Source organism: Lycorma delicatula, chromosome 13, assembly GCF_047948215.1.
Source record: "Lycorma delicatula isolate Av1 chromosome 13, ASM4794821v1, whole genome shotgun sequence".
NCBI lineage: Eukaryota > Metazoa > Arthropoda > Insecta > Hemiptera > Fulgoridae > Lycorma > Lycorma delicatula.
In genome coordinates this window covers 17,002,659-17,017,546 of record NC_134467.1, presented here as the reverse complement: position 1 = coordinate 17,017,546, position 14,888 = coordinate 17,002,659, and the positions used below count along the sequence as shown (strand labels likewise).

The following is a 14,888-nucleotide window of genomic DNA, read 5'->3' as shown; positions in this document are numbered from 1 at the left end:
ATATCTGGGGGGGATCAGAAAAGACCCACAAACTCCTACAGTATGAAAGGGAATCCCAAAATTAAATGACTTCTGTGTGATATCTCGACAGCAATTTAACTTCTTTCTACAGAAGAGAGTGCAACAAGATTTGCATATGTCGCATACACGGCTTCAACTGCAAGACAGACCACAGGATTTTATTTGGCAACATCATATGCCTCTTCACTAGCATAATTCCATACGGGATCAGTTGAATGTTTTTCCCAACTCTGTCATGCCTATCAACTGGCATGACAGAGCTGTTCCTCTGGCTTCCAAGGTTACCTGATATGACCCTATGCGATTTTATTTCTTTGGAGTTTAATAAAAGATCTTATGTATATGCCTAGTGATCTACCCAATTTGAAACAGAGGACTGAAGCAGCTGTCACTTCCATTATTACAGACATGCTTGTTTAAGTATCAGACATACTCTCCCTACTGGTTGGATGTGTACTGTGTGACTAAATGTTCTCGCACTGAACACTTCTGGTAAAAACTGTTACAGTTACTCTTTCATTTTATTTGTATTTCATTATTGTAAGTCAAAGTTAAGATATATTAGCTTTTAAACCCTGATATTCTTTTTTATCATCATGTATAACAGAATTATAACCACGCAATCAGTAATGGTTGTTTACTACTCAAATTGTATTTGAGTTCATGAGAAATTTTCCAATGTATTCTTTTATAAAAGCAAATGAGAATACTTTATTATTATTTAACTACAACCGAAACTAGAAGATGAAAAAAAAATTACATATATAAATCAAATGAGATGTGAAGTCTGTTGGTTAACCCACTGGGTTGGTCTAGTGGTTAACGCATCTTCCCAAATCAGCTGATCTGGAAGTCGAGAGTTACAGCGTTCAAGTCCTAGTAAAGCCAATTATTTTTACACGGATTTGAATACTAGATCGTGGATACCGGTGTTCTTTGGTGGTTGGGTTTCAATTAACCACACATCTCAGTATGGTCGAACTGAGAATGTACAAGACTACACTTCATTACACTCATACATATCATCCTCTGAAGAATTATCTAAACGATAGTTACCGGAGGCTAAACAGGAAAAAGAAAAGGAAAGAAGTCTGTTGGTTAAACAACCAGCATTTCTGGATACAAAAAAATCTGTAAAGGCAAGCATAAAATTAAAACAAACCTCAAAATAAATTTATAAAATTCTTTCACAAAAGATTACAATTCTATCCGGTTTTTATATGTAAAGTACAATAAATGTAATGGTTGTATATCACTGAATAAAAAATACCACAGCCATTTTTAAGAATAACAAACATCCCATGCCAAGCTTACTAAAGATGAATAGTAAAAATGATCGCAGTTACCTACTTTACAGAGACAAATCTACAGTAGCATACAACTTGTGAGTTCACGATATAAATACAGACAATATTTTACCTTACAAATAATTTCTGTTGAATATAGTGGTTGTTGGTTAAATAATTCACAATATTATTCTAAAAACAAGTACCTAAAATGCTTTAATTAATGTTTTACAGCCATAAGAAAGACTGACATGTCATAATGAACAGCTACAAATTAATGTATCCCTTAAATCTTTTGAAATAATACTCGGCTTATAAAGTAAAAAACAATAGTTTATTTAAACATCATTCAATTATACTTTTTTGGTCTATATATCTTAATACAATCTTTTAATTCTTTAAGTTTAAATTCTATATTTCTAACAACTCTATTATTTCTTCTTTTTTTCTCTTCAATTTTGGCCATATTAGTATCACACTCCAAACCAGCTACATATCTTTCTTTTTAGCTATTTTCTCTGTTCCTAGTCATTCATTCTTCCTCTATTCTCTCCACTCTTTTGATAATTTCATTTTCAAATTCTCTTTCCTTGTCTTTTGTTCTTGGAAAAATTTGTGGGAAAAAAGAACAGGAAAATCTCTTTCTTCCTTTATTTTATTCATTTTTCCTCCTTTATTCATTTTTTTAGCAAACTTTTATGATTAGAAATTAGTTATGAAAATGATCCTGACTGTCATTTAACGTGAAAATATAATTTTTTGATCGCCTCTTCAATTCTAACAGAATCAATTCTTAAACAGCGTTCAGTAATGTTATGAATCAATCAATCTCAATTCATAATCATCAAAATAGTAGCCGAATGAAACTTTTATGTTTTATATTTTATTTAAAATGTTATGTATTCAGTAACAATACACATCATTAAAAATACATGTTAAGTACTTTTTGTAATAAAATAAAAAAGAAAAGCAATTTAGATATTATTATAAAAAAATCTGTGAAATAAAGACATTTTTAACAGTTACGATGCATAAGCAATATTTTAAAAGTAATGACAAATTATTTAAAACAATAATAATAAAGATAAAAACAAATATGCATATATCATTAAAAAAAGATTCTATATAGTTATACTTAATCACTTAAAAAAAAAAAAAGTTAAAAAATATATATATTTAATTAAAATATTATATTTATGATAATGTAGAAATTTATGAATATGTAGTTTTCCACAAATGTAAAAACTGCTGTCATGAGACGGTGTTATGTAATATGTACAAAATATAACAATATGATTTAATATGTATGATAGAGAAATACAATACAATATTATTATAATAAATTAAAAAGTATAAAATTAACATGACCTTCAAAATAATTAGAGGTCAAACAAGGACATAATCATAAAAAATTAACATGTATCACACGCTAAATTTAACATGAAAATATCTAATTATTTTCTATTTGTATATATATTTTCTAACTAAAATATACATATTTGAAAATAGTATATGGTTTCATATATTCCTGATCGAATTATCATCTTTCTGTTGATTAATCCAACTCAATTCCCGATTCTATTTTTTAGTTTTTATTTCTACATCCAGTACTATAGTGGATTGAATCACTTAAAACAATGACTTTATGTAAAGCCAGTGACCGATAATCATTATTAACTACCCAGAGATTGCATACAAATCCCTAAACTTAACGACTGAATTGTCTAGTACTATTATGCCTCCTATATTTCTAGCAATCAAAAACAATCAACCATGCAGATGAATCCAAAATAAATTTAAAAAAATACTGTACTAAAAATGTTATTGATTAACCATAATACTACAAAACAAATATATTTAAAAAAATAAAACCGGATGAAAATTTATTTTTAATAGTTTGAGATATTTCCTTTTTTTCTTTTGAAATTAAATCACTTCACAGCATTCTTAACTTTGATAATATACCGGAAAAACTGGTTGATTTATTGAATAAAGCTTTAAGCGTTAATATTCTACACACTTTAATTTTGAATATGTTATTTTCCAATACATTCTCGGTTGTGTGAAAGCATTCTGTTGTTAAAAAGTTGCAGTTTACAATCTTACTCAGGACAAAAACATATTTACTTTAAAAGTGACTTATGTAACGATTTATGCATAATTTTTGTCATACTATTTACTATTAAAAAAAAAAAAAATTAATTAAACTTCTTAATTTGGTAAATAATAATAATAATATTTAAAAAGAAATGAATATCATGATTTCAGTAATTGCTGTAAAGAAGACATTTTCGCTATAAATCAATAAAAACACCTTTATTTTTAAATTAAATATTTTGAAGATGGTGTCAAATTATAGTTAATTTAGAGCCGAAATAAACATTTTTAATATTCTACTAAGCGTTGATAAAGAACTTCTCGTACATTTTTTTAAATGTTTTATTTTTTAATAAGTTATTTCAAAAATAAAAAATTTTACAACAAAATAAAAAAAATAGCCGATACTTTTTAACTATTTTAACATTAACATTCATAAACTCAAAAGGAGTAATAATAATTATTCATTATTTAATCAGATTTATATTAAAAATAAAGTTTCTATTAAAAAATCTATTATAAATCTGTCAAGTGTAAGAATAATTATTTAACTGAAACTGATGTGTGATTAATAATGTATTTCCAAGAAATTATGAATACTATATTACAATAACCTTGTTCAAAGAATAAAAGAGAAACAAACTTGTGGAAGGACACTGCGCATATTCTTCATTACATGAATTATGGAAGCATAAAAAGAATTGTGTGGTGCTACACGTACGTAAGCGTGTATACATACACACTAGAACATAGTACTAAGAGAGAAGACATTTAAAAGTTATAATAACTTAACTACATAGAAATATTAAAAGAAGAATAATTTAAAAGTAAAGAGAAACCACTACTCTTAATTTTTATGTTTCTTAGAGCATTTAAATAACGCTATTATTTAAATTTACAACACACATAGAGAGGAAGGGGAGGGAGGAGATTAGAGAATTGAAATAAATTGAATTAAAGTATTATTTAATTACAAAAATAAATAAATAATACGGTTCTGTAAACAAAAATAAATGAACTAATAAATGATACAGTTCAACTAGATAATATTCATCGTGTTAAAATCAATGTCTATTATAAAAAAAAAAAAAACTAAATAAATAAAAATTAATGATAACTCATCATAATAAAATTAATAAATAACAACAATAAAAATAATACACTGCATAATAACCTTTAGCATCGCTTTTGCATTTGTCATAAATTATTTTTTATTAATCTTAAAATAATGATGATAATAATATGATTAATCACAATATGTTGAATAACAAAAAAAGTAAGAATAATAAGGGGGCTTATAAATTAAAAAACAGAAAAAAGAACAAAAAGTATTATAATAGCACATAAAAATATAAGTAATGTTATCACGAATGTAGTCAAGGTCTTTCATAATACTGTAATTAATACTGTCTAATTAGTAATAATTATGAGAACAGGAGAAAACTACCTTTCAGTTGAAAATTTAAATGAAAAATTAAACTTAAACAAGCATTTTTTTTTTAATTCTTTAAATTTCAACACCTTACCACCAAAACTACATATTGAAAATAAAGTATTACTGACAAATTATATACCCTTAATTTGGTATTTAACATCAAAATTCCAGAAGAAAAAAAATGTAAAATTACTTTTTTAATTTAAATATGGGTGGGTATACAAAAATTCTTCTTACAAGATGAAAATCTTCTATTGATAAAAAAATAATAAAGAAAAGAAAACTGATGAAGAAAAACAAACTAAAAATTATCATGTATGAGCTACGATTTTCTTTATATTAATTTTTATTGGTGTGTGTGTGTGTATGCATGTGCATACACACACATATAGTTATGAATAATGTAAAGCAAAAAGATTTTAAATCTAGAGTCACATTGGTGAAAAATTTTGTAATGTTTTGCCATGAAAATCCTTTGAATGTAAGAAAAACATAACTTAATATCATTATACAATAATAATCTAATTCTAAAAGCATCTTTTAGTTATGTTAAAGGTGCTCTCTATACATTTATGTTTAAATGTCTCTCTCTGTATTAGTTAATTTTTTTATTTTAAAAACTTACTTTGGAACTATCAGACAAACTTATGTTCTAAAAAGTAAAAAAAATAAATAAATAAATAAAATGTAATATATATATATATGAAAACACATCAGCTTCATAGCAAAGAAGAACCTTTTTTCCCCTACTTGATGAATTAATGTAATGGGAATGAATGGAAATTTTGTAGCATAGTAAAATACCATACAAGACTGGGATTTGAACCCAGAACCTTAGGATGAAAGGCTGAGATGCTACCACTCTGCCACAGAGATTGGCATATTAAGATAAAAATCACTACAACTGGGACAGGAAAGTCTTATGAATTGACTTTTCCACAGTTTACACCTCTCCTGTTCATTCTTTTTATAAGCCCCTGGTATATTTGTGCTGACACCAACAGCAGTTCTTTAATTTTTTACGTGACTATTTACAGGACTTACGAAAGAATATCCTGACCGAAGGGGAGCATAAAAGAAACCAATCAGATAAAAGTTTGGGCCTTCCTACCTCCCGTTTTGATCAATTGATATAAATGATAAATCAAAAAGGGTATTTTTTTTTTGCAAATAACATGGCAGAAAAACTTTTTAATAATACAGGATTTTTGAAAGTAAATTCTACTTCAAGAAATTTTGACAAATCTTTATTTTTTGTTTTTTTTTTAATTTTTATCAATACGGTTAAAATATTAATAATATAATTATTTCCATGTAAAGATCCAGTTTCTTTTATTTAATGCAATTTGAGTCGGCTTCATATATCTAAAAAGCAAGTTGCCCTGAGTTAGGACATTGACCACACCACAAATACACACATCGTCAATGTCATCTGATTCACATCATTAACATAAGTTGTTTTACATATATAAAACAAAGAGATTAATTTATAAAATAATATATAAAGTATGGAATTTTAAAACAATTAATTAAAAATAGAAACAAACGTATAAATTATGTAGGTAAGTTCGTTCATTACAACATGCATGACTCGATTAGGTGTTACAAAGTTGAATGTATTAATCTGTCAATTAAATACAATTTAAAAAATAACACGTAAAAAAAACAACATAATAACACATCCCACCTATACAACTGTATATAGACATAATATAGAATATCCTGTAGGCTGAATTTACATTAGTAAGCAAGTAATCTCGTAAACTATATATATATATAAAATGAAAGCATTTCAATGATAATTAATTACATTATGTTTTAAAAGATATTAAAAAGTGTAGAACAGAAGAATGTGTTGAAAATGACATGACTGATAAAAAAAATTAAGTAAAATAAATTATCTTAATATAAGCAAATATGTATACTGATAAACAAATATTTATTTTGTATTTAATAATATTTATTTACAATTGTTTTTGTATTTCATAAAATGTTATGATGATCGTAAGATAATAGCAATGACAATGATATTTAGTTGCTGTTTAAATCAACCAGGAATTATGTTTATTTATTTAAAAAAAAAAAAAATTTATGATTTTCAATATATCTTTTATTTACAATACTACAAATATTTTTATTAAAATCATGTGTTTTGTGTATCATCATGTCTCTGCATCGATATTATTATATTTATAAAGACATGGTTTTTCTTCCCTCTTTAAGATTCTAATAAACAACTTTTTTTAAGCCTAAAATTTTAAATGAAACTTAAAATATAAAAAAGAAGAAAAGAATACTATTTATTTTCTTTCTCAATAATTTCTTAATTTAAATCAAACTAAGGGTTAGAACAAAGTTTTACTTGTATTAAAAAATTAATGAACGTCAGAATATTTTTAATTATGACATAGAAGTTACTGGTAATAATAATGAATCAATAAATATTAATTTCTGATGCATTAGGTCACACATATCAGAAAATAATTTTTATACTCTAACGTTGACAATAGACAGATAGATTTAAATATCAAATTAATGATAAAGCAATTTATAAACCTAATGCACTACTTTAAGAATGCATATTTTATTTTGAATTGTTCAATTCTTGTATTTGTGATAAATACTCTTTTCAACAGACGTATACATCAATTAAATTAAATGGGTTAGAAGTAAAGTATATATAAAAATATATGTAAAACAAATACAACAAATTTTAATAAAAAAGACAATAAAAAAAACCTTCAGTATTTATATAGCAGTATTAATTAAATTACATAATAAAATAAAATGACAACCGATCGAAGAATTAACGTAATTATAACAATATTTTTATATATATTAACGATAATATCGCAAAATAAAATCGATGCCAAGCAAACAAAATTAAGTGAAATCGATCAACTACGAATATCGACGATACATCGTATAAGTAGACTGTGGCGTAAATTATCGCATCAAGAATGGGAAAAGATAGCTGAATTGCGTGGCGGTAAAGACGTAAAATTATTAGAAGAATACAATAAAATATGTGAAACATTTAATAACGTACAATTAGGTCCGATACCTGAACTATTAGTATCACCGATATGGTCGTACGCGATAATCGAAGTCGAAACGACCGGTATTATCGGTTTATATAAAAATTTCCGACAACATCAACATTCACCAGAATCTGATAAAAATCAACGTAAATGGCAAGATTTCGCTGAAAATGTTTTACAAGATACTGTCGATACCGCTTCTGTATCTAAAGCGATGGATCGTATTGGCAGTATTATAGAAGGAGATAATCAAAATTCAAACATTTATGAACAAATATTAAAGGTAATTATTTTTTAAATATTTTTTTATATAATTATAAGAAAAATTAATAAAACTTTTATCTCGCATTGGCATATAAACAATGTTGAAAAGAAATTTTTATATTTAATTAACAAATTAACAAAATATTACAGTAGCATTTTTTAGTTGTTTCAGAAAAAAACAATAAAATAACCTAATTACATATAAAGTCTGCAGTCCATCACATTATTTTATAATCCTCTCCCTCCAAGATGGATGTTACAAGACCAGATTGGAAACTTAACTGTCTATGAAGATAGTAACTGAACTAACAGATTTGTTAATATAGATTGGTAGTATGATGGGTAGACCTGCATACGTGGACTTCATTTCTCTATGAGGCTTGTAATAAGAAAGCTAGACTAGAATAGATTAGATTTTCTGAGACAAGTCCTGGTTTTATCAAATAAAACCTCAGCCATTATTTGGTTTTTTTGAGTCATTCCTCAAATTAGGAATAAAACAACAACTGCATCCTATTTCTAATAAAGTTTGTTAATCATATTGTTTCGATTTACACTTTTGTTACATATTTTCATAAAATTAATTGTGATCGAGGAAATTTAGTCTAATAAACATGGATACAACATTTAGAGTTTATCAAAAACTAACAACATAATTATAATTTTTTCTGTATGTAATCAATTCATATTTTTACATGTCCAGACAGAACTTTTATAAACAAAGAAAAAAGGCTGCATTTTTTCTATTATGATCATATATATTATGTTTGTGCATGATAAAATCTTTCTACCTGGTATATGTTAAGGTGGTTCAGGGCTAATGACAAATGTTGGAAAAACTGTAAATTTTGATTATTTACTTCTTTTTTTTTTTAATTCACACAGGAAATCGGCAGTAATTTATGTAATGTACAACAATCTCCTCAACAAGTTATATATAATATATATACTTCGTTACAAATGACCCAATTAAAAGGCTATACTATGATGCAGTTTTCGTGGATGCTGTTACGACTATATAATAAAGGTGTGTATGATTAAAATTTTATAAAACACTCTAAAAAATTTGGTACCGTATAAATGATTAAATATACGTTAAACGATAAATTTGTTGTACAGGAAATTTTACTTTGGAAGCGAACAAAAGTAAAGAAAAATATCTGCACAGAATGCGTTTACAAGTTCAAATGGCAAAAAAAGCTATGTCGGATGCTGATCAATCGATGTGGCGATGCGATCCGTATAAATATGTTGAAGATGAAACGTATACACAATTGACACGACTCTTACAGGTATATATTTATTTATATATTATAAAAATAAACTGCCGGTAATAGAAGAAAGATGTTTAAGAACAGTTTCTGTTCATATATAATTATTTTCGGCATTAGATATTAAAGAAAAGTTTTAATATTACTTAATGAAAACCATTTACAATCTTAAGAGTAGTAGAATAAAAGGTGACATTGTCATTTAAATTTAATGTTACTTGATTAAAAATATTTTATATATTAATAACAATAATAAAATTAAAAAATCAGAGGACTGAAATCTTAATTAAAACCTACACTTTTGAGAGCCTCAATTATTTTTTACGTCTACAGATAAGAATCGCATTTTTTCAATAAACATTTAATTTTTGCTAATAAATAGAAAATCTTGTTAATGTGGTGAATGTTCCAAAGTTATGATGCATTTTAAATTACGAAACAGAATAAGCAGGGGTACATTGACTTAACGAGAAACCAAGTTCTTATTTTTGAACAAATCTGTATATTTGTTTATAATAAATTTATTTTTACTTTGTTCCCTTCTGCGTCTTTAATGTTTTTACTATAATTCTAATGCGTAGCTAACAATTTTTTTGACTAATTTCCTGCAAATTTTTAATCAGTTTCTGATGTGATGAAAACTCATTCGTAAAAAAAAAATATATATGCTAAAATTTAAAACTTAAAACTAGAATTACAAATTTAAAAAAAATCATTAAAAATTTAATGTTTTAAATATTAATAAAAAACTTGAGAAACTAATATACTACTTTATTTTCAAACTGGGCATGATACAGATTATATATATATATATATATATATATATATATATATATAGTACATCCTATCCTATAATTAAATCATTGACCTCACAAGTGATAATTAAATTCAAACAAAATATTTTATTATTTACATGTGTGCGTGTGTATGTGTGTATAATAATAATTTCTATTAATTTACAGGGATACATTCAAAATGAAATTGATTTAAACAACGAAGAAACATGTAGAGAAAATTGCCAGTATTATTCATACACAAAGCAGTTCGGCTGTTACAAAGATAATTTTTGTAGTCAGCAAAGAAATTGCAATGGACGAATAGTGGATTGTAAATTCATAGATTCAGATATGACAGTGTGTCAGGCAGTAAGTATAAATTTTTATTACTTAAAAATACTTTAACTACTCGTAAATAAGATCAACACATTTGACCCTATAAAAGATTATGAAGAGGAAAATTAAAAAAAAAAAGAAAAAAAAAAAAGAATTATTACGGATGACAAATAGAATCTTAAAAACAGATTTCAATATTTAAAAAGATATAAATACTATAAACATTGAATTACACTAATTTTATTAAGTTAATAAATAAATTTATTTTTAAGTATATAAAACATTTAAATTTTAAAAATCTATAGTAATAAATTGCTTACACCCTTGAGAAATAAATATTATAACAAATCAATGAAAATGTATTTTGATGGAGTAAAAAATCAAGACGATAACAGGTACAGGGAAATAATAAAATTTAATTTATATTATTAAAAAAATTTGATTTTTAAAAATTTTACATTTTAAAATATATTTAAATGCAATATTAAAAAAAATTACATTATCTATCAGTAGCTTGTAATATCATCAGAATAATCCAATTTATTTCAATAAATATAAATAGAAAACATATTTTCCTACATTATTTTCTTAAAATTTATTTTTCATGTAAAAAAAAATGAACTGTTCTAAAGATGTAGACATTTTTGTGAAAGTACTTAATATGATTATTTATTTATACAAAAGGAAAAAAGTATTTAATTCTGCTTAAGAAGCATTTTTTCGTAGTCTAATCGACGTAAGAACTTAGAAGTTTTAAGATTTTTTTATTAAAAATATTTTAATTTTTTATTAAATACCACCCACTGGACACATACTGAGTAGGACAAGTTAAAATCTTAATCTTAATCTAATCTAATTATGGCAAAGGGAAAACAATTTATTAACAGAATTCATCAATTAAAAAACCGCTTTAACATTTTCATATAAAAGAAAGCATTCTGCATTCATATATATATAAATGACATAATATATTGACATTTGATTCGAGGTAACATGACTTTTTATAAACTGCCTGTCAACTTTCACAAAATAAATTTTAAAAGACTTACAGATTTCATGTTTTATGATCTAAAAAAAATTTGTATAATGATTCCTAAAATAGTACTATGTTCTGTTTACGAGAGATTAATCAATCAGTAAGCTTTTCTCACCGATTGACCGTGACTAAATATTAATAACATTAGAGAGAGATAGTGAGGGAGGAGAGGGAGGGATACTATTTTATTCCTAAAATAGTACTATATACTGTTTATGAGAGATCAATCGATCAGTAAGATTTTCTCATCAATTTACCATGGTTAAATATTAATAGCCTTTGGTGAGGGGGGGGGGAGAAATATTGCAGCTTAATTTTTTTTTTTGTAATATAATTTCCATGCTCATTCCTAGGTTATATCCTAGACATAACCGAGGTTACATCACTAGATGTAAAATCTTTACTAGGGTTATTTTGTTCTATAGTATTATTTTCTATTACAGTAAAAAATCTTCTGAATTATTCATTTTAATTTGATACTATACAATGCTTATAATTAATAAAAAATAATAAAGATCTACATAGAAATTAAAAACCTAAACGTGCAGCAAAATTATTAAAATTTAGTAAATTCGGCAATTATTTAGTTACAATAAATAAAATTAAAAGATTTTCTTTATCAAAGACGATATTACTGTAAATGAATTTTTAAATAATACTAATTTACCCCTGAATTTTTCACTTCTCCATTAACGTTTACATAAATATATGCACAAAAAGTTTCAGTAACACACCCAGTTATTTTGTGATTTAATAGCTTCATCTATTAATCATAATATTATTTTATATATTTAAACTTCAAATAATTAATATGGACTTTAACCGCATCTACTTTTATTTTATAATTAATAATAATATGTTTTGTGATGCTGCTCTGATCCAAGGTTTTATCATGGTTTCCTTTGAACTAAGAAAATCCTGGTATGATAAATTCTTATTTTTCCTTTATCTGTAGAGTAGGATATCTGTACATACCTGATGTGATCTATATAAGGTATTTTTTTGTACAGATCACATACTAAATTACTACTGTATTTTAGACAGTTCCTGATTATACTAATGTTAATTCATTGTATATAGGCATCTCACTAGCGGAGAAATTATTATTATTATTATTATCATTAGAAAAAATACTTAATTTTTTATATTTAATAAAAATTTAAACTTATGGTGTACAGAGGATTTATTAATTTAGAAATTACAACACCTTGAAATCGAAGAAGGGTTTTTAAAAAATTCATTTAAATGAAGAAAATATCAAAAATTTCTGTTTTGCAATATAAAGGACAACTGTTTTAATAATCTTGTAACCAATTTTCAAAATGTTTTCAAAGAAATAAAATATGAAAATTGTTAACTGGTAATGTAATTTATTCTATATACTAAATCTTACGAAATACTTTCAAACAAATATCTGTATTACTAATCTGTTTTAACATCACTAAATATACATTGATTTAAACCAACTTAAGCGAAAAAGAAAAGCAAATAAAACCATTTAATAAAAGGGTATTGACTTATTCAAGATTTAAATTATTAAATGAATATTATTTAAAAAATAAAAAAATAAACTTATATTGCTGGTTACAAGAACAACGTTAAGTCGTCAAGGACATCTAGTAGTTGATACAAAAGGTCAAATCAAGTGCAAAGCTCTCATACTTTACAAATACAAATAGTCATACACGTGTATACATAAACATGCAATGTATACATGTCTCATACAAAAAGGAAAAATATTAGAACAATATAAAATATATATAAATAATAATAAAAACAAGCCTTTTTTTTGGGCACAAAATGTTTTCATTAACCAAAATTTATAAAAATTATGCAGTTACCTAGCCTAATGTTAAGTAGTACACTTAATATTATTTAACTTAACTTGATCAACGGAAATAAAAAAGATTTCTTCCCATCAATCAGCGAAGTTTAATTTTTTCCAACCTCAAAAAGGAGCTTCTCAATTTGATCAATATGTTTTATATATGTTCATACTTTTGTTTTTCATTGGACTGTAGACGATTTTTTTTTTAAATATGTAGAAAAAATTCCATTGGTGTTCTTGTAGTAAGTTTTGAAACTTTTCATTTTTTATCGCCATCATTACTGCTTAGTATTGGGCTTTAACATAATATATAGCATTTATATTATTGAGAGAAGTATTTTCACGGTATAATTCAAGGATAAAAATGAATTCATTCAATCCAAACAGCTTTTGTTCATTTCTTGATAGTGGTCTATCTACAGCTACAATTTTCAAACTAAAGATTTTTATTAAATATATTATACATATATTGCTTAACAAAAATGGCAAGAAATGTTAAAAATAATATTAATGGTAAAAAAAAATATATTTTATAATTGGAAAAATCAAAATCACTTTATATATATATATATATATATATATATACACATGATTCATGAAATTAATGTTAAAGAATTTTATTTAAATTTGTTAAAATCAAGAGAAACTACAAAAAATAAAAAGAGTATTAAATTGTAGGGTCTTAAGTCCAGATCACATGCATATATATATGTTACAATTTTTTTTTATTTTATAATTTTCTTTTTGTTAATAACATTAGGAGACGATGAGCAACGAACGTTATAGATGGATTGAATACAAGAATGGAGAAAAATTGGGTGACTTATCGCAATCATGCGCTAGAGTAACAAAAGTTGACTCATGGTGGAGATATTTGTTCTGGCATTGTTCATATTGTTTATGTATTTGCGATGATCCTTACTTCTCTGATCGTTATTTTAATTTACGTCCAGTTACATCTAACGTAGAGGAAAATATGTGAGTACAACATAATTTTATCACGATTCATTTTAATTAAATGATGCACGTATTACATATTAAGAAAAAAGGCAAATTAGTATATTTTTTTATAAATTTTAAATTATATAAATAAAAACATAAGCAATTTTTATCGATATTAACAGTTATTTAAAAGAAGTAACACTGATTAGAATGACTATATATATATATTTTTTTTTTGTCTTCAGTCATCTGACTGATTTGATGCAGCTCTCCAAGATTCCCTATCTAGTGCTAGTCGTTTCATTTCAGTATACCCTCGACATCCTACATTTCTAACAATTTGTTTTACATATTCCAAACGTGGCCTGCGTACACAATTTTTTCCTTCTACCTGTCCTTCCAATATTAGAGCGACTATTCTAGGATGCCTTAGTATATATATATATTTAGAAAAAAAATTGATGTATTTTTAAAAAAACTGAACATTTTCTAAGTATTTATAAAAGCAATAACAAGTAATGTTAATATTAAATTAAACTGGTTGATTATGTAATA

General features: G+C 25.2%; 2 protein-coding genes across 5 annotated transcripts in view; one reads left to right on the top strand and one right to left on the bottom strand.

Annotated features, from left to right (window-relative positions):
* The window catches only part of Ubr3 (Ubr3 ubiquitin ligase), a 225,097-nt gene that overhangs the window by 122,939 nt on the left and 87,270 nt on the right, over positions 1–14,888 (bottom strand). The gene's annotated exons all lie outside the window — the stretch shown is intronic.
* The window catches only part of orion (chemokine-like protein orion), a 51,198-nt gene that overhangs the window by 28,304 nt on the left and 8,006 nt on the right, over positions 1–14,888 (top strand). The window contains exons 2-6 of one of the 2 annotated variants that reach the window (XM_075381161.1): positions 7,476–8,163; positions 9,030–9,171; positions 9,264–9,436; positions 10,378–10,560; positions 14,152–14,369. In XM_075381161.1, coding sequence (XP_075237276.1) covers positions 7,627–8,163; positions 9,030–9,171; positions 9,264–9,436; positions 10,378–10,560; positions 14,152–14,369 — 1,253 coding nt within the window. In that variant the 5' untranslated portion in view covers positions 7,476–7,626. The remainder of the gene's footprint in view (positions 1–7,475; positions 8,164–9,029; positions 9,172–9,263; positions 9,437–10,377; positions 10,561–14,151; positions 14,370–14,888) is intronic. The other variant, XM_075381159.1, reaches the window with a different exon arrangement.